The 25,626-nt window shown below is 38.4% G+C and overlaps 1 protein-coding gene across 1 annotated transcript; it reads left to right on the plus strand.

Moving 5' to 3' along the window:
* Window positions 1–101: 101 nt before the first annotated feature.
* On the plus strand, window positions 102–24,944 carry SQLE (squalene epoxidase). Its single transcript, XM_001498307.5, has 11 exons — window positions 102–1,312; window positions 4,320–4,572; window positions 11,547–11,727; window positions 12,879–12,975; window positions 14,180–14,293; window positions 14,375–14,546; window positions 16,694–16,789; window positions 21,160–21,302; window positions 21,747–21,843; window positions 23,523–23,610; window positions 24,408–24,944. The coding sequence occupies exons 1-11, from the start codon at window positions 1,022–1,024 to the stop codon at window positions 24,604–24,606; spliced, it is 1,731 nt and encodes a 576-aa protein (XP_001498357.1). The 5' UTR covers window positions 102–1,021; the 3' UTR covers window positions 24,607–24,944.
* The last annotated feature ends 682 nt before the right edge of the window (window positions 24,945–25,626 follow it).

The raw sequence follows: 25,626 nt of genomic DNA on the forward strand, positions 1-25,626 counted from the left end.
ATTGGCTGGCGGCGGCAGTGGGCGGGGCCTGCACGCGGGGCGCACGGGGTGGGCGGGGCGGGGCAGCTCGCCCCCTGGAGCTCCGCCCCCTGGTCCCTCACCTGGGCCGAGCCCTCCGGCCGCTGAGGTGCGCGGAGCCCCGCTAGGAGCGAACGGCGCGCGGCAGTTACTCTGGTTACTGCGGAAGCGCCGCGCTGGGGAGGCAGCCGCCGCCGGGGACGGATGCTGAGGTGGAGGCTGTCGGGAGCCGCCGCCCGCTGAGGGACGCTCTCTAGAGATCGCCGTTCCTGGGGGGGACGCCAAGTCGCCGACCGGAAGGGTCTGGGGCCGGTGCGTCGGGAGCCACTGCCGAGGAGGAAGTCTCGAGGTAGGGGCTGCGTCTGCCCGCCCCGAGCCCGCCCGGTCCTGGGTCCGAGGCCGTCCTCGGCTGCGGAGGGCAGCCCGGCCGTGTGGGTGGAGGAGGCTCCGCCTGGGCGCCGCCCGCCGTCTCCGCGCCGTCCCACCCACCGGGGCCTCGCGGGCGCGAGAGGCGAGGCCGCAGCCATCGCAGCCGAGATAGTTCCCTGATGTCGCCCCCCGTCCCCTGCCGAGAGGTCGCCCGCCGCTGGTGACAGAGCGGCAGTGTCACAGCGCGACGAGCCGACGTCAAAACGGAAAACATCGCCCGCCGCCGCCCGCAGGGAAAACCCATCCAGAAGCAGGGGGAGGAAAAAGAAAAAAAGGAAATAAATGGATTGCCTGAAAGAGGAGAGTCTAATCGGGCGCCCTTGGGGCAGGCGAGTTTTTAAGACAGCTTTCTAAGCCCTGGACAACTTGTGGACTCCCTTTCTCCGGTTCTGTAAATTATTGATTTGAATCGTGATCCCGTGACTGTTCGCTGGCGTCTGGCCGGTTCCCCCGCGCTCTTTTTTTTTTGGTAACGCATTTTGGGGGAGAACCTCTCAAATCACCAAAACCCGACGAGGAACCAAAGGGTCTCCAGCCGCTGACTCGGGGGTCGCCGGAGGGGAGCCTGTGAACCATGTGGACTTTTCTAGGCATTGCCACTTTCACCTACTTCTACAAGAAATGCGGAGACTTCGTCACGTTGGCCAACAAGGAGCTGCTACTGTGCGTCCTGGTGTTCCTGTCGCTGGGCCTGGTGCTCTCCTATCGCTGTCGCTACCGCCCCGGGGCCCTGCTCGCGCGCCAGCAGAGCGGCTCCCAGTTCGCGCTCCTCTCCGACATCCTGTCGGCGCTGCCTCTCATTGGCTTCTTCTGGTCCAAGTCCCCCCCGGGGTCGGAGGATAAAGAGCAGCTTGGGTCTAGGAGGGTAGGTTGAACTCAAAGTGGGCGAACGACTGCGGGTCTCATTTTAAAATTAAAATTCACTCAGATGTAAATTTTCTTCTTTCAAGGGCCAAAGACAGCAGTTTAGATCCTCTGGGGTGAATTCTCATTTAATTGTTTTTTTTTTTTTTTTTTCCAAGCTCCTGATTGTTTCTTGCCCAAGTCCTTGACAGTCTTAGGAATGAGGGAAAACATTTGTTTCATTTAAGCGCTGGTTGAGCCGATGCTCACTGAAATTGACTTGATTATGAATATTGGTTTGATTATGAAAGGTGAAATGAAATGTTCGAATTTGTTTTTGAAGGAGGACGCGATCACTTTCCCTGATGGGGGGGAAAAAACCGTTTTATTTAAATCCTTGGGTAAGGATTGTATTTGTATCTGGGGAACGTGAAATCTGCTGCCGGTAAGTCCACTGCTCATAACAAGTGACAGCCGGCTGGGGAAAGTGACCGAATAGTTTGAAAAGCTGGCAGAGTGAAAATGCTCCGCACTTGGAAGTCTTGGGCAAAATGCCCTGCTCCCCCCACATCGCTGGTGCCTTGAGTAAATGAGTGTATTGATGTCCTAAGTCAGGTGAATGAATGAGTAATGTCCACGGTTCAGCCATGTTCCTCAGTCGAAGGCTGGTCTTCAAATACGCGTGAAGTTAGGATCCCTACAAAGACAGCAGAGGCGGAAGTGGAAGGAGATGAGAGATGAGAGGTCGTTGAAAGCAGAGCGTTTAGGACCTCTTGGCCGTGAGTGTTTGGACTTTTTCCCAAGAGCACTGGAGGATTTTAAGCGCGGGAGTAATAGTATTTGATCTTTCTTTTTAAAAAGAACATTGCAGTTGCTGGGCAGAGAATAGATTGTAGGGGTACGAAAACGGAAGCAGGGTTGTCAGGTAAGAGACCACAGCAGTAGGCCAATTGAAGGATGATGGCGCCTTGGAGTTAGGGTGAGTGGCCTACAAGTCACGTACCCTTTGAGGGTTCTGGATCCAGATTGTTTTACTGCGCCCACAGGACACCTTAGCAAGGCTTACAGAAGACGGGCCTTGGTTTGGAATTTTGCTCCACCATTCCTGGCCACGAGACCTTTAGCAAAAACAACAAAAAATAAGAATCAGTTCTCTCTCCTGTTAGACAGGGATGGCACTAGCCTTGCTGGTAGGGAATTAAATGATTTAATGTTTGCAAAATGCCTGGTCCCTCACTGTCTAGTAAATAGTAGCTGTGAATATCAGTCTGAAGGTGGTGCACATCTGTTAGGACCCTTGTGAGTAGTGCTGAGCTCAGTGATATGGTGGGTGTGGGCTGGAGAATGGGAAAGGAGGGAGAGCGAATCTTAAATTCTCAATTTGAAGTCTTTGGTATTGTTGTCTGAGATAACTTCCTCTCAGGGTCACTGAGCATTAATCCAGGTGGCTGGAGTGCCATTACATCATGTTGTGTAGAGAAGTTTTGGGGTAGGAAGATAGTATTGGTTCCACTTCGTGAATGCCTCAGGCTCTCTGCTTAGCTCCTAAACACCAGGGAGTTGGTAGACTGTGTTGAGCACTGAGTTCCCACTCTTCCTCTACTGACCAGACTCTGAAACACTTAACTTCCTCCAGAGTTCCTCCCCGCGTGTGTATGTGTGCGTATAAAAGGGAAAACTTAGGAAGAAAAACTAATAAAAATGTCTAAGATGACAGAACGAGCTTGTCTTGCTCTCAGAACCGTAATTTAAATATAGTCATTTGTTCTAGCCATTAAGAAATACCCTTGGGAAGAGTAGACTCTGTCATGTTCTCCTCTGGGTAAGGGACAAAAAGGTAATTTCTCTAAGAGAAATTATAAAAAATGGAATGGACAAGGACGCAGTCCATTATAGAGGTAAAGGAAGGCTGGATGAATATTAGAATCACAGAGAATTAAAATTCTAAATGATTTTAGGTTTTATCTTCTTCCTTTTTGCCTAAGGTCTCTTATTAAAACCCCTTCAAGATGGCATTTGGTCTTACCTTAATCATTAAGGTCAGGGAACTCAAGGAAGATGATTCCTTGCAATTCTGTATCTAAAGTGTATTCATATTTGTGGATCCACATACCAAGAAAAAATACTTATTACAACGTTGCATTCATTTTAAAAAAAACCCTACGGGCACTGTTACTCTCAATGGGCATAAATCTCACAAAACAGGACGTTTTCATCTTCTTAATGATCAAAGTTAAAGTTTTTACTGTCAGCCCAGCTAGTGATAGGTTTAATGTTTGTCCTTATTTGCAAATTGGAGGACCAACTGGTTGATCAGGCTCTCTTAGAGTATTAGGGGAAAAAGGAAGGGGTAAATTAAATATATTCTTATATGTTAAGGACTAAAACTGTGAACAGATTGAATCCCAAGGGACAGAGTGAGTTACTTGGTTCTTTTGGAACTTGGTTGAGTTAAAGAATTCTCGATTAATAGCTCAATAGCCAGAATTTGACAGTTTTCTGTTCTATAAAAGTGATTTTAGATTAAGATAGATTTTTCAGATGAAAATCCAGAAGAATAAAATAAAGATGAATAGTGGAAATATCTAAAAGGTGCTGAATAGTTTGCAACATAGTCGTATTAGAAGTTGTACATGATTTGCATCTGGTAGATGCTAAGTATATATTTGAAGAATTGAGTAATTAATGATATACTTTTACGTATAATGTCTTTGAATGTCTTTATAAACATTTTTTATATTAGGCCTGATGTAGATTTCTAAATATGTCTGCATAACAGCATTTTCTAAATGTACTCAGAAGACAGAATATATATTTAATTTTACTGGGATGTTATTACATTTTTATTTAACAGTATTTTGATATCATTGGTTTTTACATATGATCTGGATTTAAAATATAACAGTTCATTTGATTTGCTGATGTTTAGGATGTAGCTTTTGCCCAAGATGCAAAAGTCCAATGTGTCTGTATAGTAGTAGTTTAAGAATAACAAATGTGGCTACCATATTTCACTTTTTTTTAAACAGCACAAAAAAGGAACCAATATTTCAGAAACAACCTTAATAGGAGCAGCTACCTCTTCATTGATACCTTCTCAGAATGATCCAGAAGTTATCATCGTGGGATCTGGCGTACTTGGCTCTGCTTTGGCAGCAGTGCTTTCCAGAGATGGAAGAAAAGTGACAGTAATTGAGAGAGACTTAAAAGAGCCTGACAGGATAGTTGGAGAACTTCTGCAGCCAGGTGGTTATCATGTCCTTAAAGACCTTGGTCTTGAAGGTAGGTTCATGTTAATTTTTAGGAGTTATGTGGTATAAGCAAGCCCTCTTCACTTCAGGCTATCCTATGACTGGTAAAAAGGTATTCCATTTTATTTTCATTTATAAAAGTTACCCTACTCATTTACCAACAAATTTGCATGAAAATGAGGACAAAGGAAAAAATAAGCATTTAGTGGTATTAGATATGAAGTAGACAGATATAATAAAGTGGCTAAAAAAATTGTAATGGTCAAAATTAAGGACTGGAAAACTAAAATGAAGGCATGAAATTTAGTGAACGGTGAAGGGAACTATTTGTAGAGTGCATATTATGTGCCTGTTATAGAATCTTTTATTCAAGCATCATTCATTCATTAAATCAGTGCTTTGTAAACTCGAACTATTCATTTAGGAAATATTTATTCACTGTCTGCTTTGTGTGAGGCGCTGTACTTGGTACAAGGCTATGCTGGTGAACAAGAAAGATCAACTGTCTACTCCTGAGGATCAGAGTGAAAAATATGCTCAGGCTGTGAGTTGAGCAAGAGCTTGGTTGGCATGTGCGGTAGGCAGTATGTTGGCATAATTATGAGCATTGGTTCTGAAACTAGGTTCCCTGGGTTTGAATACCAGCTCGGGCACTTAAAAAGCTGTACGAGGGGCTGGCCCCGTGGCCGAGTGGTTAAGTTCGCGCGCTCCACTGCAGGCAGCCCAGTGTTTCGTTGGTTCGAATCCTGGGCGCAGACATGGCACTGCTCATCAAACCACGCTGAGGCAGCGTCCCACATGCCACAACTAGAAGGACCCACAACGAACAATATACAACTATGTACCTGGGGGCTTTGGGGAGAAAAAGGAAAAAATAAAAATCTTTAAAAAAAAAAAAAAAAAAAAGCTGTACGAACTTGGCTAAGTTACTTAACCTCCTATGTATCAGTTCCCTCGTCTGTAAAATGGGCGTACTAAGAGTCCTTGCCTCGTAGGTTATTATGAGGAGTAAATGAATTCATATACACAAAGCATTCAGAACGTTGCCTGGTATATAGCAGGCACTATGTAAAAGTTTGCTATTTTATTCAAGTAACTGAAGGGACGAATGCAGCTAGAAAATACTGGGTGATGGGGAAAGGAGAGTGGCTTGAGATTAAGCAGGGAGAGGTAGCCGGCAGCCACATCATGCGGGGCTTTTTAGGCACTGGAGCAGGAGTGTGACATGATCTCGTTTATTCCTCTGTAAAGTGGTTCAGACCTTTGACAGCTATTCACAATAGCAAACACATTTTACATCCTGACTGGGTACATACATTCACGTACAAATGTGATTCAAATTTGTTTTATTTTACTTTTTAAATACTTGTCATGATTTTACCCGAGTATACAATTCACAATTTGAAGTTCATTTCATAATTTACCATCGAGTCACACCCTGCAGTTTGTAGAATGCTATTTTAAAAGAATATATGGATACAGTATGGTGAAAAGACTATGTGATTGTGATGGTGGGATAGCAAGAGTCATTGCAAGGACTGGGAACTCATTGCTAAGTCCAAATGGCAGATGATGGTGGTTTGGACTAGTATGTTAGCAGAGGATATAAAAAGAAGTGGACAGATTCTTGATAAAATTAAGAGGCAGAAATGGCATGACTTACTAAAGGATTGGTGTGAGATATGAGGAAGAGGGAGGTATTAAAAGTGATTTCTAGGTTTTTGGTTTGAGCAACTGGTCGATGGTGGTACCATTTGCTGATAAGAAGACCTGGAGAGGAACAGGCATTGGGGGGAATTTGGGGGACATACTGAGATATCCAAGTGGAGACGTCAAGTTGAACATATGAATCTAGAGTGCAAAGGAGTGGTTTGGGCTGGCTGAAGTTAGAAATTTCAGAGATGTCAGCTTATTTGTAGTACTTTAAAGCCATGGCAATGATTGAGGCCATGTAAGGAGAGCATGTAGGGAGAAAAGAGAAGACAGGATAAACCAAGTCCTGGGAAACTGGTATTTAGAGATTGGGTAGAAGAAGGAAGCCTGCAAAAGAGACTGAAGGAGCTGGTAGAATGGCAGAAGAAAGCCAGAAGGGTTCGGTGTTGGTCCGAGAGGGCAATGTTTCTAGTAGGGATTGGGTTTGTGTCAAAAAGGCAAAGGACAGCTATGTCATGGTTTGCTAATGAAGGGCCAGGTAAGATGAGTATAGAAAAACAGCTATTGGGTTTGGCAATTGGAGGTTGCTTGTCACATTGACAAGATGTTTCAGTGGAGTTGTGGAGAAAAATCCTAGACTGAGGTAAGTGGGAGATTAGAAAATTTGAGACTAGAGAACTACTTTTGAGGAGTTTTTCACTAACAGAAATCAGAAATAGGGCAGTAGTGAGATGTAGATGTGAGGATAAAGGAGGTGTGTTTTGATATTAGAGCTTGTTTCTATGGTGACAGAGATGATAAAGTAGAGAGGGAGAAACTGATGATGCAAGAGAGGAAGATGACTAAAGGAGTGACATTCATTCATTCAACAAATATTTATTAAGCATTGACCATATAACTGTAGGTACTGTTTTAGATGCTGAGGCCACAGGAGTGATCAAAACAGACAAAAATTCTAGCTCTCAGAGAGCATAGATTCTAGTGGGTAGTGTAGAGGATGGTGATAAAAGATAAATAAAATTTAGAGTACAGACAGTCCCTGACTTATGGTGGTTCAACTTAAATGATTTTTTGACTTTACGATGGTGTGAGATCGATACACGTTCAGTAGAAACCATACTTTGAATTTTGAACTTTTCCCAGGCTAGCAGTATGCAGAATGATACTCTCTCCTGATGCTCCGAAGCTCCCAGTCAGCTATGCGATCATGAGGGTAAACAGCTGACACACGTAACCATTCTGTTTTTCACTTTCAGTACACACACAACCACTCTGTTTTTCACTTTCAGTACAGTATTGAATAAATTGCATGAGATATTCAACACTATTTTAAAATAGGCTTTGTGTTACATGATTTTGCCCAACTGTAGGCTAGTGGAAATGTTCTGAGCATGTTTAAGGTAGGCTGGGTTAAGCTAGGATGTTTGGTAGGTGAGGTGTATTAAATGCATTTTCGACTTACAATATTTTCAACTTAGGATCGGTTTATTGGGATGTAACCTTATTGTAAGTTGAGGAAGAGCTGTATGTATTATTGTGATAAGGGCTTTAGAAAAAAATCAGAAAAGGGGGATAGGGAATTGAGGGGGCTGCATAATTTTAAATAATGTCAAGATTGGGGAAGGGAAAGGCTCAATGAAAAGGTGATGTTTAGGTAAAGAACTGAAAGAGTGAGGGAGTAGCCCTAGGAATATCTGGAGGAAGAGAATTCCAGGCAGAGAGAGTATCAGGTGGAAAAGCCCTGTGGGAGGGGGAAGCCTAACCTCTTAGAAGAGTGAGGAGTGAGAACAGTGCTGACTGGAGTGATGTACGTGAAGGGGAGAATGGAGAAAATAGCGGGGCTGGCTCCCATACGACTTTGTAGCCCACTATGTGGATTTGGGTTTTACTCCAAAGTGAAGCCATTGGAGAATTTTAAGAAGAGAAGTTATTAAATCTAGCATTTTAGAAGTATGATTAAAAATATTATTTTAAAATATTCTTCTTATTGTATAGAAAAAAGAATAGATCATAAAATGGCACGGTCAGAAGCAGAGAGACCTGTTTGGTTGCTGCCGAATCAGTGAGGGTTGATGGCTTGGAACAGGTCATATCAGTACAGATGTGGGAAGTGGTCACATTCTGGAAATATATTTTGAAGGAAGAGTCAGTAGGACTTGCTGATGGATCAGATGTTAGGTATGAGAGAAAGGGAGGAGTCTTGGTATTTAAATGAGACTAGAAGACAGTTACCAAGAAGAGGTCCAGGACTGAACCTTGGGGTACTCTAATGTATAGAGATCAGGGAGGAGAGCAGGAGCCAAAAAAGGGGACTGAGAAGGAGCAGTCAGTGAGGAGGAAAAGCAAAAGACTGCAGGCTCCTGGACCCAAGTGGAGAGAGTGCTTTATGAGAAGTTGTTCCCTCTCTGTCCTTTTAGGTTCCCTAACCACCACCTTACATAAGAGGTTCACTTGAGGTAGATGTGACAATATCCTGAGACAGGGTTTTGTTACCTTTATAGTTGAACATCAGGCAACTAGAAATGCTCTCAAACTAATGACTGGACATAGAATCAGAGATTGAGCCTCAGGGGTCGTCTCCCAGGTTGTGGCAACAAGCCTCAGTGGATTGTAGTAGTTCCTGCAAGAGTCGGGGAGCCTCTAAAGTATTTTAACCTGTCCACATATCATGAATACCATTAATAACACCAATAAGAGTTCTTTCTAACATTCATTATGCTGTTAGTTTACCCTCAGTGTGATGAGATACAGATAATAGAAACACTTGGAATATTACTTTTTGGAACATGGACTTGTAATATAATACAAACTGACGCATCCTGGATTGTGGGTTTTTAATAAGTGAATTGATTGCCCTGTGGTTTACACTTAATATCTAGAACTCATAAATACTTTATACTTTAAATATTGTAGCGTAAGAAGTCTCAATATCTAGTGAGGAATCTCTTCCCCAACTCATTTCTTTAGGATAATTTTGGCTTTTCTTGGCCTTTTTAGCCACGGGCCAGTGGCGCAATGGATAACACGTCTGACTACGGATCACAAGATTCTTGGCCTTTTTGCTTTTCTACATGTAATTTAGAATCAGATTTTCAATTTTCATGGAAAAAAATCCTGTCAAGATTTAGCAGTGAATCTATGGCTCAATTTTGGGAAATTGATTTAGACTTTCTATCCATGAATGTGGTATACTCTTCATTCAGTTAGGTCTTTAATGTATTTAAATTGTTTCATAAGTCTTGTATGTTTTTTGTTATATTTATATATTGCCTGACTCTGGTTTGTATTTTGGCTTTCATATACTCAGTTTGAGGTTCAGACTTCACATCAGGTCATGGCACAAAGTTATGTTTGGATTTCCTATGGACGACTCCACTCATAGCCTATGGTGGATGGCTTACTTCCATGCCAGGTCTCAGGACATTGACTTGAGGTTTTCTGGTCTCTATTTCATTGATAAGAAATTTATGTATGGTGCTAAGTTCCACTGTCCCTTGCACATGGGGGCCCCTACCTGCTATCCAGGAGTGGCCCTTAAAACTTCAGCCTTTTAGGCTTGTGGTTCTGATACCTTTTGCTGTTGCCTTTAAAATTTGTTCCCTTGTTTGAAGTTGCTTTTTATTTTTAGCATATAAGTTTTGTTTTTTTTTTTGTTTTTTAGCTTGACTTTTTATACAAAGAAATTCTGCATTTTTTAACGTGGAAGAGTGTTTTCTGTGTCCATTTATCTGATATGTTGACCAGTAGTCTAATATCACGTGTGGAGCTTTATGATTAATAGTGATCATTAGTCTAGGTTATGTCACTGGCTTCAAAGTTATTCATATCTAGTATTCATGAAGCATGAATTTCATTCAAGTTTTAGGGTATTCTCTTCCTGCCTGTTTCAGAAAGTAAAAGTATCCAAAGTCTGTCATATTTGATTTCATCAATAAAGTTGAGATAGAGATAGATGTTTTAAGAAATCTTAAATTAGGTCTTATTTATGTACTTGTCTTAAGATAGTTTATACAAGGAAAAATTTTACTATACAACTATACTTTTACATCTTCTGGTGTGTTCTAAATTGGCCAATTTTAGCATTTAAAATACTTTCATAATACAGCAATGGCTGGACAAAACATTACAGAAATACTAGATGGGTTTCAAGCATTTAGGTCAGTAAAGATTGGCGATTTCCCAAGATCCAAATTGAATACACTGCTTATTGGCGCCTTTTAGGATATCTTTGTACTTTTCTCTGATTGAATTTTAACTGTAATAATTTGAAACCATGTCAAAAAACTAACTTATTTTGATCCTAGGTCAGATGTGTGACAAATATTTATGTAGCTTGTCCCTGACTGGACTTTAAGTGTAATTAAAAAGTATGTTGGAAAACCAATTTATTTTGATCTTAGCATAGATGTTTGATAGCATTATTTATTATGAATTTTTTCCTTTCAACAGAAATGAAATTATTCTAATGTACTTCATCTTAATATATTGTATTTTAATATATTTAAAATATTATGTGACTATCTTAATATACATGCTAAAATTCACTTTTTCACTTAACATAAACATATTTCCAATACTGTTAACCATTCTTTATCTTTGTAATTTTAAGCCTATGCATAGTGTTTTCTCTATTGATACTTCATAATGTACTTTACCTTCTAACTTAGATTAATAATTAGGTTATTTTCAGTTATTCTTTCTTAGAGATAACACTGTAGTGAACCTGTTCTTGCATATAACTTTAAAGATTATTAAAAATTAAAAATTATATTCCTAGGATGAATATCTTAGGTGAATTTCCAAGGCTAAGATTATTACATCAAAGGATGCTAACTTCTTCATGGTTCCTAATAACTATTGCTATAGTTACTTTCTAAAATGTTATTAGTTTATAGCATGGCCAGTAATATATAAATTTGTCAGTTTTATCATAATGGCACTAGCAATGTTGATAGATTTGGTATCTTATTGTTTCAATTTTATTTCATTGATTTTTTTAATCAAGTTTTGAACATTTTTCCTGATATGTTTGATGTTTCTATATTGCTTAATGTGAGTCATCCATATACTTTTTGTCCATTATTATTGGGGTCTTAATATTTTTCCTATGGATTTTAATGAATAAATTTTGTATATAAAAATCTTTTATGATATTAGAAATTTGCTAAGACTATTGTCTTCCAGAAGCATTAAGATTTCTGGAATAATTATATTAATGTCCAATTCTCCAAATGGTATCATAGCTTTATGAAGACAGAGACTAATTTTCAATGCCCCCATATCCTCTTGGTGCCTAGTATAACTCTGGACATATTAGCAAAATTGGTTTTTTTGAACTGAATTGTTTTGCAGACGCAGTGGAAGGTATTGATGCCCAGTTTGTAAATGGCTACATGATTCATGATCAGGACAGCAAATCACACGTTCACATTCCTTACCCTGTCTCAGAAAACAGTCAAGTGCAGAGTGGAAGAGCTTTCCATCATGGCAGATTCATCATGAGTCTCCGGAAAGCAGCCATGGCAGAGCCCAAGTAAGAGTACAGCTTCAAACCTGTTATGTTCAAGAAGCACATCTGAACTTGGCCTTTGTACAAATACTATTTTATAAATTTTAGTAAGTTTTTGGGAATGGGCTAGAACATAGGTATTATGCTAAAATAAACCATAAGTTAGAAGAATGTTAGATCTTCTGTGTCTTTGTTAAGAATATCAGATAGAGAATTTTCCTTTAAATGACATAGAACTATTGGGGATTTTCCTTTAACTAAATGAATTGTGTGATTTTTATGTGGTTGGAATTTAGAGGATATGGTTGTAACTAAGGTTAAAGTCCATGTGTGTTCCATTTGGGAGTTGGGGTTTGTGGTTATGATACTTTCTATTAAAAGTCAAGACAGAGGACTTCAAAGGAAAATCCCCCTTCATTCCTTCTAAGGACCTATTCTGGTAGGACTGGCTGCTTCTCTTAATTATTGACTTATATTTGCCTCTAGTGTTTGTACTATCTAGTAGTTATATATACTATATATAATAGATACTGTTAATAGACTATATATAATTATCTATTATAATTGAGGAGGTTTTAAACATGAGAACCCTCATGTCCTTGGCATAGGCCCAAGTGTTGACACAGCAAAGGAAGAAGTGAGTAGACTTATCCTTAGAACTGGAAGGCTTTGCTATCTATGGAAGTAGAATATGTTCATTGTAGAAAAGTGGAAAAATGCAAAGAAGACTGTAAAAAATATCCGTGGTCCTTGTGACTAGCAGTAACTACTCTGAATAATTTGGTGGATAAACTCCAATTCTGTTTTCCTTTCTGTATATGAGTTTGTGTGGGTATGTAAAATTTTTCTGCATGTATTTCATTTTTTAATGAATTGAGGTAAAAATCTAATGTTACTTTTTAAACTATTTTTAATCATTATATTAGTAATGTGTTTATTTTTAAGAAATTAGAAAATGAGAACTATATGTAATTCTAAAACCTGTTAATACTGTTTTTGCTTTATCATTCCATTCTTTTTACTTACATGTGCGCACTTACACGTGTTACTTACACGTGTGCACATGTGTTCATTTACACGGGTAAACTGGAGATAAGGAATAAGGAATTTATCATTCTTTAAATTTCTCAAGTGTACTACTATAGAATTTATTTCTGTCTACTTAAATCTTTTAGTACAAAGTTCATTGAGGGCATTGTGCTACAGTTATTAGAAGAAGATGATGCTGTGGTGGGAGTTCAGTACAAGGATAAAGAAACCGGAGACATCAAGGTGAGATATAGCAAATGTTAGCTTTTCCTGAGAGGCTTTTTCCTTCTTTTTCTCCTACTCATTTAAAGATTTTATTTTTTCCTTTTTCTTCCCAAAACCCCCCGGTACTTAGCTGTGTATTCTTAGTTGTGGGTCCTTCTAGTTGTGGCATGTGGGATGCCGCCTCAGCATGGCTTGATGAGTGGTGCCATGTCCGTGCCCAGGATTCAAACCTGTGAAACGCTGGGCCACCGAAGCGGAGCTCCCAAACTTAACCACTCGGCTGCGGGGCCGGCCCCTCTCCTACTCATTTAAAAAAGTAGGCTCACCAGTTAATTCCTCATCAAATGGACTGAGTTCTCTCTAAGCCCTCTGCAACAGGATGAGTCTCAGATTGTAACACATTTGCTCTTTAGAGCACCTCAGAATGCTATACAAATAACTTGTAAATAAACACCGCTGTATTAACAGTATAATATTTCAGTATTAAAAACTGAAAGAAGAAATATGCGCTAGCAGAGAAACGGGAGCTGGAAGGTGAAAAAAGGAAGGATTCAACATAAAATAGATGATTAGGATGAAATAAAAAATTGTTTAAATCGGGAAGGCAAAAGTAAGAGAATCTCTGGGGAAATAGCAGAATAAAATAGTTTCCAGTATGTGCTCATGCTGGTTTAGTAAAAGAAGAGAAAGAGTCAAAGGCGAATCCGTTGACTCTTCCGGGCTACTGCATAGGGTTGCCACCTCCTAGAAATTGTACTCTAATGGAGGCATTTGCAAGGTACTAGAAATATATACATTTATGTGTACAAAGATTCTTCTAGGCCCTAGCCACTGATTGAAAACACTATATAAAGTTAGAAAATTCAAGAATAAAAGAATCTGGGTAGTTCTTGGAATTTGTAATGAGACTCAGTCTTCCGTGGTCCAGGCTTGCTTTGTAGTTGTCTCCCCTTGTCCATTAAAGTGTAGCTTAATCCCAGGTGGTCTGGATGGTAGAGCTTTGAAGGAAGGTGATCCTCAGGGATTCTGAGGCAGCGTCTCTAAAGATGGGTCATGCATTAACTTAAGCCCGCATAATAGCTTCTTCAATAGCATTATCATCAAATACTCTCTATAATGTTGTCTGATAATATATTTAAATGTATTCATGCACATTTTAAGAAAACGGTCCTTTTCCTGTGTACCTAACCATTTAGCTGAATATCCTTTATCTTTGTTGTAGGAACTCCATGCTCCATTGACTGTTGTTGCAGATGGAATTTTTTCCAGGTTCAGGAAAAACCTGATCTCCAGTAAAGTTTCTGTTACATCTCATTTTGTTGGCTTTCTAATGAAGGTACTGTAGGAGTGTCATTGTAGAAAATAAAAGCAACTTCAAATTTGAAAATTATTAAAATATTTTCTTTTTTTTTTCTAGGATGTACCACAGTTTAAAGCAAATCATGCTGAACTTATTTTAAGTGATCAGAGTCCAATTCTCATCTACCAGATTTCATCTAATGAAACTCGAGCACTTGTTGATATTCGAGGAGAAATGCCAAGGGATTTAAGAGAATACATGGCTGAAAAAATTTACCCACAATTACCTGGTAAGAAATAGGATTTCATTCCCCTTGTAATCTACAGTCTGAAAGCAAATCTTGCAAAAGGCTCTCCATCTCCAGTTCTCACTAAAGCTGTGTCGAAATTAGGCCAAAGAGAAGGGCAGCAGGTGAAAAATGCACCCCATCAGTCAGATACATGGGACTTGAATTTACACTAGTACATAAAAAAATCTCCAAATTTAAAAACTAGTTTCAATATATTTTTTCACATTAATAATTAAAGCATAGTTTTCAGAATAGTTATTAATATTGGCATATATAGTATTTTTTAAGTTAGTCTGAATAGCAATCTGAGGTCTCTGAATTCTTAAAATATCTCTTATACTTAACTACTTTTGTGCTTGGTTTTTGTAGACATGATGGGTACCATTTATTTTATTTTATTTTTTTTTTAAAGATTTTATTCTTTTCCTTTTTCTCCCCAAAGCCCCCCGGTACATAGTTGTATATTCTTCATTGTGGGTCCTTCTAGTTGTGGCATGTGGGACGCTGCCTTAGCGTGGTTTGATGAGCAGTGCCATGTCCGCGCCCAGGATTCGAACTGATGAAACACTGGGCCGCCTGCAGCAGAGCGCGCGAACTTAACCACTCGGCCACGGGGCCAGCCCCTGATGGGTACCATTTATTGAATGTCTACTATGTAAGAGGTGCTTTAGAAACACAATTTCATTTAATCTACACAACCACCCTATGAGGTTGGCATTATCATTATTCCCATTTTACAGATGAGGGAACTAAGATTCAGAGAGGTTACTTAGCTTCTCCAAGGAATAGACTATTAGTAAGTGTCACAGGCAGAGGTTGAAACCAGGTCTCTCTGGTTCATACATCCCTGCCTTCATAATGTGAGAACTATGAGGGATCAAGATCGTTTTAGTTTTGAGTTGAATACAGAAAGGCTTCATGAGATTTCAGACATCTTTGTAAAACACTCATAAAAATTACTTTCTGTTTTTTTGGGTTTTTTTTGAGAATGGGAAGATGTAAGTAAGAAGAAAAGGAAAAAAATTATTAAGACCATTGATAAAATTGAAAGGAAATCCTACTTGCCAATTATGATATGATTATAGTAATAGGAAACTATCCTTGGTATGAGTACATTTTGTTTAGATATTCTGTTTTTTTAGTTATTTTTTAAACTAAGTTAAATCACTCTGCTTAATAACTAACAGAATATTAAGAGAAATGAAGGTATATATGGACCAACTTAGATTTTTAATAATGACATTTTCAACATTTCGGTACATTTTCACTCAGTAAGCCATTTTTGAAAGTTTCAGATGGAAAAATAAGTTATTCATATTTAGGAAAAGGATAGTCAATAATGTGATATTTTTAGCCCGCATTTTGTTTTTCTTTTACTGTAGATTGTTTTTTTCCAATCCAAAGTTTAAATTGGAGCAGACTGCCCCGAGATCATGGAAGGAAACCATTTGTAGGTTTATATTAATATTAGTTAGGTTATTGAAATTCTACTCCTTGTAGAAATGGAATGGTTTCCTTGTAGGCATTCTCCTCCCGTATTCCCAGATTACAATGGGAACTCTATGAAGAGACAGTTCATTTCCTATACATGTAGAAACATACAACCTTAAAACTGTAAAGTATCTCAGAGATGAGCTAAACCCACCATTTCATTTTATAGATGAAGAAACTGAAGCTCAGAAGGGTAGAGCTGCTACATCCTATCTTTTTTCTGCTGTACATACCTACCCTCTTACTGTTTGTGAGCTAGTAGTATATTTCATCTCATATTGCCAGAGTATGGTTGTGACAATAAATTGTTAAATATGACAGCCGTCAGTTAACATTTGAAAGAGAGGGTGGGTAGTTTTTCTCCCTGTCTCATCTCATCTGGATTTGCTTCAATTTCATCTAGTTGTTTTGTTATTTAGCTGTATGTATATCTATTTATGTTAATTTTCTCTTAGATTCCTTAGTCATTCCGTAGCATGAATGACTGGGTGCTTAATGAATAATTTTATTAATAAAATAATTAATTCTTGATTTATCACTAGGGCTGTCTGTAACAACCATAACAGGTGTATAGTAGGTATTTATACTTGATAAGAAAATGTGATAATTTGAAATTGAAATGTTATAAACTGTTTATTTGGTGGGATTTATTACAGATCATCTGAAAGAACCATTCCTAGAAGCCATTCACAATTCTCGTTTGAGATCTATGCCAGCAAGCTTCCTTCCTTCTTCACCAGTAAACAAACGAGGTATTATTTTATTGCCCTGATTTTATAAAGGATATTCTAAATATTCAAATTTTATATTCCAAATGACATGTGTGATTAAATTTATACCGCTGGGAATAATATGTTGGACAGAGAATTGGTTACTGTGGATTAATGCATTACCAATACCAAAATTAGTGTTTTATGTTTTCTTTATTATTTAATATTGAGCATATATAAGTCACTGTGCTAGTTATTGAGGCTACAACAGTTAAGCATAGTCCTTAATCTAGAGAGGGCAATTTTCCAGTGAGGGATATGGACAGATAATTTCGGAGCACTGTTGATAAATGCTGTAATGAAAGCCCCACTCATAGTACCACAGAGTCACTGTGAAGGGGGTGTGCAAGGCAGGAGGGGAGTCTTGTGAACTGGGGATGGAGATCAGGGAAGACATTGCTCAGAAAATAATGCTGGAGTCGGGGCATGGAGATGAATGGGAGTTCATTCGGTGGGCAGGGAGACGAGGGACTTCTAAGTAGATGGCACAACATTTGCAAAAGCCAGGAGGGCTGAGAGACGGTGGCACTTGCAGTGAACTCAAGTCGTTTCCAATGGCTGGAGCATGGGATAGGTGTCAGAGTTTACTTAAAGTTTAGTTTTAATCCTATAGATCATGGAAAGTCATTGAAAAGTTTTTTTTAATAATAGCTTTATTGAGATATAATTCACAAATCATATAGTTCATCTATTTAGAGTGTACAGGTCATTATTTTTAGTATGTTCATAGGTATATGCAACCATCACAGTAATCACTTTTAGAACATGATCAATTTTAGAATATATTTCTCACCCCAGAAAGAAAGCCTGTACCCATTAGCAGTCACTCCTCATTTCCTACCAACCCCCAGCCCACTACTAATTACTTATTGTCGCTATAGATTTGCCTATTCTGGACATTTCCTATCCATGGAATCATATAATATATGATCATTTATAACTGGTTTCTTTGAGGTTCGTCCATGTTGTAGCATGTATCAGTTCTTCATTTGCTTTTGTGGCCAAATAGTATTCCATGTGTAAATGCACTACATTTTCATTATCCATTCATCAGTTGATAGACATTTGGGTTGTGTCCACTTTGGGTTAGTTTGAGCAATGCTGCTGTGAACATCAGTGTATGAGTTTTTGTGTGGACATATATTTTCATTTTTCTTGGGTGTACACCTAGGAGTAAAATTGCTGGGTCGTATGGTAATTCTGTTTGATTCTTTGAGGAACTGCCAAACTGTTTTCTAAACTGGATGCCACATTTCACATTCCCAGTAGCCGTGTACGGAGGGTTCCAATGTCTCCACATCCTCAACAACGTTTGTTATTATCTGTCTTTTCGCTTGTTTCCATCCTAGTAGGTGTGAAGTGATATCTCATTATGGTTTTGATTTTTCTCTGATGGATAATGATGTTGAGCATCTTTTCATATGCTTATTGGCCTTTTATTTATCTTCTTAGGAGAAATATCTATTCAGACTTTGTACATTTTTTTTTCTTTTTTCTTTTGGTAGGGAAGATTGTCCCTGAGCTAACATCTGTGCCAGTCTTCCTCTATCTTGTTTGTGGGTCGCTGCCACAACATGGCTTGATGAGTGGTGTAGGTCTGTGCCTGGGATCTCAACCCATGAACCTGGGCTGCTGAAGTGGAGTGTGCTGAACTCAACCACTATGCCATGGGGCCAGCCCCCAGACTTTGCACATTTTTTAATTGAGCAAATTAAACTTTTATTGTTGAGTTGTAAGAGTTCTTTATATATTCTAGATATGTCTCTTATCAGATACATGATTTGCAAAAATTTTCTGTCATCCTGTGGGTTGTCTTTTCACTTCTTTGATGGAGTCCATTCAAGTTTTTAATTTCCATGAATTCCAGTTTATCTGTTTTTGATTTTTTTTCTGTCTCTTGTGCTTTTGATGTCCTATCTAAAAAGGTTTTGCCCAACCCAAGGTCACAAAGATTTACTCTTATGTTTTCTTTGAAGAGTTTTATAGTCTGAGCTATTACATTTAGCTGTTTGATCCATTTGGAGTTAAATTTTGTGTATGGTTTGGGGAAGGCATCCGACTTCATTTGTTTGTATGTGGATCTCCAGTTGTCCCAGCACCCTTTGTTGGAAAGATTATTCTTTCCCCATTGACGTGTCTTGTCACTCTTGTCAAATTTCATTGACTGTAATGTAAGACTTTCTTTCAAGAAGATTTTCTAGTTTTCAGTGTAAGTTTTACATTTCTGTTGTTAAATTTATTTGTAAATATTCTACTCCTTTTGATGCTATTGTAAATGGATTTGTTTTCTTAATTTCATTTTAAGATTATTCATTGCTAGTGTATAGAAATACAATTAAGTTTTGCATATTTATCTTGTATCTTGAAACCTTGCTGAATTCATTTATTAGTTCTAATAGTTCATTGGAAAGTTTTAAACAAGGTAGTGGCATAATTAGATTTTTATTTTATATTTATTTTATTTATTATTTTAATTAATTTTATATTAGATTTATTTTATATTTCATATTACTCTGAAGGCTGGCCTTGTGGCACAGTGGTTAAGTTTGCACATTCTGCTTTGGCAGCCCAGGGTTCACTGGTTCAGATCCTGGGTCTGGAGCTACGCACTGCATGTCAAGCCATGCTGTGGCAGGCGTCCCACATATAAAGTAGAGGAAGATGGGCACGGATGTTAGCTCAGGGTCAGTCTTCCTCAGCAACAAAAAAAAAAGAGGAGCATTGGCAACAGATGTTAGCTCAGGGCTAATCTTCCTCAAAAAAAAAAAGAAAGAGAAATGTTACTCTGATATGTAGTGGAGGAAAGTTGACTAAAGCTTATAAAAGGCTACTTAAGTATTCCATGTGACTGATGAAGAAAGGCCCAAACTAGGGTCTATTGTGGCAATAAAAATGGAAGGCAGGAAATGGATTTGGGTAATATCTAGGCTGTAGAATGCATGAAACTCAGTGATGAATTGGATATTGTAGTAAGGGAGAGTGAGGCCTCTTGATGGATTCCAGTTTCAGACTTAGATAGTTTTGCTAGCTGTTTGCTGACATTGGAGATAGAGGAAAAAGAGTCCAAGTTGAGGGAAGTGTGGGGAGAAGTGACGAGTTCACTGTGCACATATTGAGCATGAAGTGCAGTCGGGCATTGGAGTGGAGATGTTTGGAGCACCATTGAAAACTTGAACTCCCGAGAGCGGTCTGAATGGAAGCTGTCGATATACTCTGGTTCCTGAACATAAATAGATTGTAGTTGGCTGTGTAAAAACATGCATGATAAACTACCAACCAGATAAAAAAAGTACAGTGCAAAGCAGAATGAAGCCAATGCCAAATTGATGTAAACAACATGCTGTGGGAAGCTATCCTAAGTGGTGGGATTGAGAACGGTGCATGGAGAAGGAGGAAGCTGGTTATAGTTTGTGGTTTAAGAGTAATGCAGAAAAAATTTAGAGTAATATTTAGAAGCTTCCTTTTTATAAATTAATATATTATTATAATAATAAATTATATGTATTCTGTAATTAGTGATAAATGTAGTATATTGTGACATTATGGAAAAAGATTATCCATAATTCTGGAACACAGTTATTATGGTTGTCTGTTTCTCTCCGAGACAAACTTGAATAAATCCTTTGTTTAAATGCCACTCTAAGTTGTTGGTCATCAAGCAGGCTGACAGTGGACAGGGAGCCTCAGTAGCTTAGGCAGAGGTGTACCTAGAGTCAAGCTGTGGCGCTTTCTGCTTCTGCTGTTTTGATTTAGGGGGCTAATTTTCAGATAAGATTCAATCAAGGCTTTTCCTCTTAAATTAACTTCTGCTGGTTTTGGAATAGCTGCCTGTTGCCTTTCAATTTGAACTACAACGTGGCTGGGTGGCATCTTCCTAGGGCCTGCTTTTTTCCCTTCGAACTGTACAGGCAGTCCTCTGTAGTATGCCAGCAGCAGATATTGCTGTGAAATGTCAAAGACCTTGATTTTTTTCTCTTGTAGAAGATTTGCTCTTTATGCCTGGATGCCTGTAGATTCTTTTTGTTTTTCATGCAAGAGGCCTTATAAATATCTTGACATTGTTTGACTTAACGTTAGATTCACATGTGAGTTTCACGAGAGCAGGGACCACGTTCTTGTTCTCGCTGTATCCCCAGTATCTGGCATCTATCAGGTACTCAATACATATTAATTGAATCAACTCTTGAATTTTTGCCTCAGCAAATTTTTCGTCGTGATTTGCTCCCTTGTATTTTCACGTTCTTATTTACTAGCTCACAGCCATAATGTTTACAAATGAACAGAGTATTTTTCTTTTTGTCTCAAGGGATGCTGCTGGATGATGTTGTAATCTAAATTCTCTTTCTTTACAGGGGTTCTTCTCTTGGGAGATGCGTATAATATAAGACACCCTCTTACTGGAGGAGGAATGACTGTTGCTTTTAAAGATGTAAAACTATGGAGAAAATTGCTGAAAAGTATCCCTGACCTTTATGATGATGCAGCTGTTTTCCAGGTAAGCTATTAAATTATTCTCTGACAAAAATGGCTCAAAATAAATTTCTTTCTGGGGCCTAAGAGGAATGGGACTTTGATAGTGAGATCTGTCCCGAGGAGCCTGCTCCTTAGTAATGGTTCTTACGCAGTCCTGTTTGGGTGTAAAGAATCTGACTGGCAACCTGTGAATCTTAGGGAATTTCTCAATTTCTGTATTTGAATATTATGTAACACTGTATTGCATGGGCCACTTTGCTCAGTGAGTTTAAGTTTAGCTTTAGAGTCGCATAAGCTTACTGCTCTGGAGATGTTATTTGTGTGTGTGTGTGAATGATAAACGTAAGGCGTAATTACTTGTAGATAGTCCTCAGGATAAATAGCCATTTGAGAGGACTGGGGACATCAGTTTGTGCTGCTTTTTCCTCCTCCTTCCCAGTTAGTAAGTGATCTTTTTCCTTTTTAGGCCAAAAAATCATTCTATTGGACAAGAAGAAGGTCTCATTCCTTTGTTGTGAATGTCCTTGCTCAGGCTCTTTATGAATTATTTTCTGCCCCAGATGGTAAGTGTAGATATTTTTTAGTGAACATTACTGAATTGCAGATTTTTAGTACAGGAAGGGAACTTAATTACAAAAAAGTTAATGATTAGACCAGAAATAGAAATGTTTTCTGAGTTTGCTTACTCCCAAGTTGGTAGTCCTTTTTAACTCCATCCTTGAGCAAGATTTTTAGCTTCTAATCATCTTGTATCCACTGCTGTGTGTGGAAGGCTGTTGCCTTCCCTTACACAACCTTAATAGCAATACCTCAAGAATGGATTATTAATTCCTCTGGTCATGTATATCCCCAAGTGCGTAAGATTGTGATGGCGAATCTTTCTGGCCATGAATTAAAATAGTTGTTAATCTTTTTCTTCCAGAACACTAGTTTCAATTTCTTTTCAAGGTAGTATTTTATAAAATGAATGTGAGCTTCATGTTAAGTTTTCTGTCTCCTGTTAAAATGCACAAGTAATAGAATGCATCCACCTTTTCCTCATTTGAAATAGTCCCCTGCTTCCCTTGGTTCCATATCGTAGGGGTGATGGTCAGTCTATCTGTTAAGGAATACGTGACTTAGCAGAAGCGATGTCAGCAACGGAGGGAGAGGCAACTCTGCCACCTCCCAGCCACAGCAGTGGACCAATTCGTTAACTGTGTGTTCAGGAAACTAGACCTTGAGGTTTTCAGGAGTAAACATCACTCACATCCCATTACTTCAGATATCTACAACAAAGCTGTTTCCATGACCTGGCTGAGGCCCTAGTGATCTGCGCTTTGGTGACGTGATTACAAAGGATGATGTGGTACAAATGCCTTCTGTAGCCTCTGTAACCGTCGTTCTTGCTACAAGAAAAAACAACTCATTGCTTGTGATTTGCCAGTCAAATCTCTTGCTAATTGGCATGGAAGTTAATATGGCTGATTGGGCAAGTAAAAAGAAAACTAAATTTTGAGTTTCTCTAAGCTCTTCTTTCTAAGCTTTCCTAAGCTCTTGAGTTTCTTACATTATTAATTTGAATCTACCAACAAAACAACAGAAAAAAGATGAAAGGTTGGGGGACGAAAGAGCTTTACTGGAGTAAAAGTTTACCTACTGCATCCCTTTTTTATCTGTTGTGGAGAAAAATCTAGGCATACCTAAAAAGAACATTGATTCCAAACTATTAAAAAGGTTGTTGATTGATTATACTATGTTTTGAGGGTTTAATGAGTTACTTTGAAAAGTATAAAAACTGTACAGATATAATGCATTATTATTACTCACTATTCACAGCTATTCTTTTTACTTGATAATTTGCTGCTCAGAGATATGAGTTGGGCATCTTAGAGACTGGGAATCTGGTTTCCAGAATTGTGATTTTATATATAACAAAGAGTTTACAAAATATTTTGCATCCTTAATGAATTTATAACAATCAAGGAGATAGCTTTTAAGCAACTCTCAACTTCTGAGACCTCCATGTTTGGTACAGTAATTATTTACTAGCAGAATAAAGCTTATTCATACTTAAATTACTATCCACGTGGATTATGAAATTTAAAAGTAGTCATGGGTTGTTGAAATTTCAGGACTAGATTTTTAAAAACTTAGAAGGTTTGATATATATTACATCTTCATTTTACCTGATATATCATTAGCACTGTAACAAATGTGTGAATATTTTGATTGAGAGTAATTAAAAAAATTTTCTTTTTAGATTGCCTACATCAACTAAGAAAAGCTTGTTTTCTTTATTTCAAACTTGGTGGAGAATTTGTTGCTGGTCCTGTTGGGCTGCTTTCTGTGTAAGTTGTTTTGACAACACAAAGGAAACATTCCAGATTTTCATAGGACTGTTCAGTTTATGAATTGCTGCAGATCTTTCTTTTTTATCCATTTTGTCATTTTATTATCCATTAGTATCCCAATCAGCAGGTAGCCCAGAGAAATGAAAAAGGTGACGTTTAGTCCTGTGTCATATTTCTGGGAAATAGTGTTGATCAGCAGTTGGTGGGAGATGAGGCTACAACCCTTGATGAAAACAGACGCTTGTTTTCTGCCTGTGGGTTTATCTACATGATCTGCTCTATGGGAGTCATGGATAACAAGAAATCTGTATTTAAAAATCAATTTGATTGAAGTGCAAGGACTCAGGAAACTCAGTAATAATTTTGACGGTGCAGAAGTGTGTGGAACTATTTTTGGAAAATGTGCAAAGTGAAATTCTTTAAGTCTTCTCATTCATCTATAATCTGAATGTCAGAACTGTTACGTTTTGAAAAACCTAGACTCCAACAGGCCAGGCTATCCAGGTACTTCAGACTGGACTGGGATCTCAAGATTAGTGAAAGAAAACAGCTTAAAACACACGACTTCTGTAAACTAGACTAAGAGGAGGTACTGGCTTCTCTGACAGGGGTATGTCCTAAGTAGTTTCTTGTAAAAAAAAAAAAAATTTTATTTGTCCCAATCATCAAACTTACTAGGCAAACACAAGCTTGTAAAGTCCTCTAAAATGTAGAATGTGTTTAGCTTTATAGATGATACATAAATTTTAATTTCTGGGTCTTACCAATATATATGTGATTTTTTTCTGTTACAGACTGTCTCCGGACCCTCTGGTTTTAATTGGACACTTCTTTGGTGTTGCACTCTATGCCACATATTTTTGCTTTAAATCAGAACCTTGGATTACAAAACCCCGAGCCATCTTCAGGAGTGGTGCTGTACTGTACAAAGCATGCTCTGTAATATTTCCTCTCATTTACTCAGAAATGAAGTACTTGGTTCATTCAGCCTAAACGAGGGAACTATTTGTGAATGAATATTTGGAACTCACCAAGTGCTAAGAGACTTTGGAAAAGAATGTAAATAGGATACTACTCTACCACTTTTAAAGTGGAAACTCTTGGACCAACTTTGGGATTAAGTTGTTTTTGAAGCTATTTGTAAATAAATATGTAAATATATACTTTAATTTGCAATTTCAAATGAAAGATAAAATAAGATAGATATTTAAAAGAAATTATTGTTACCATAAATTAGTGCTGATACTGAGGAACTGTGGTTTTTCTTCTGAATTCAATATTTGGGATAAGTCATTGTGGGGCATGCAAATAAAATGAAGAATGAACCCTCATGTCTTTTTGTTTCTTGTGGACTTCTTTACATAGCTTCATTATAAAGGAAAAGAAAGACAAAGTGGGAAGGAAAATGCAAAGGGAAACCTATTCTGTTAAGTAACTGACATTGGGCAAGTTGCCTTAATATCTCTGGACCTAATTTTCCTCATCTATCTAGTAAGGCAATGTGATAAGGTTCTTTTCTGAGTTCTTTGAAATTATGACATTCATACAGGAAAGCAATCAAGGGCTTTATAAGTTCCACTGTTTAACATTAATAAACCAGGCTAGGATTATTCCAAGAAACTGAATGAACAAATAAGCACTTGTTAATACCTGGCATAATGCCTTAAAATCAGAATTTACTGAGTTTACAGTTTATTTGAAGAGATTATGGACATTCAGAAGGGTATCATGATTCGGTTCAGCGCAGGCCGCCCCAAGATGCACCATGCTGGTATTCGGATTATTTCCAAGCTGAAGACAATGAAGGCTCAGAAGACTCAGGAAGAACATTTGAGCCTCGCCCAAACTGCCTTAAAGAATTTGACATAGAAGGCCTGTTCCAGGAAGGAGCTCATACCCTAGGATAGCTATAGTATGATGTCAAATAAGCGTGACAGAAAGACACCAACAAACCCATTTTTTTGGTCCAGCAAAACCTGTTTAATGCACATTTGCATTTCCATCTCCATGTAA

This window comes from Equus caballus, chromosome 9 (genome assembly GCF_041296265.1).
Source record: "Equus caballus isolate H_3958 breed thoroughbred chromosome 9, TB-T2T, whole genome shotgun sequence".
Taxonomy (NCBI): Eukaryota; Metazoa; Chordata; class Mammalia; order Perissodactyla; family Equidae; genus Equus; species Equus caballus.

Coding starts and splice junctions, on each gene's coding strand:
- SQLE (XM_001498307.5), top strand. CDS start 1,022: ATGTGGACTTTTCTAGGCATTGCCACTTTCACCTACTTCTACAAGAAA. Junction 11,728..12,878: donor GCAGCCATGGCAGAGCCCAA/GTAAGAGTACAG, acceptor TAAATCTTTTAG/TACAAAGTTCATTGAGGGCA. Junction 21,844..23,522: donor ATTATTTTCTGCCCCAGATG/GTAAGTGTAGAT, acceptor TTTTCTTTTTAG/ATTGCCTACATCAACTAAGA.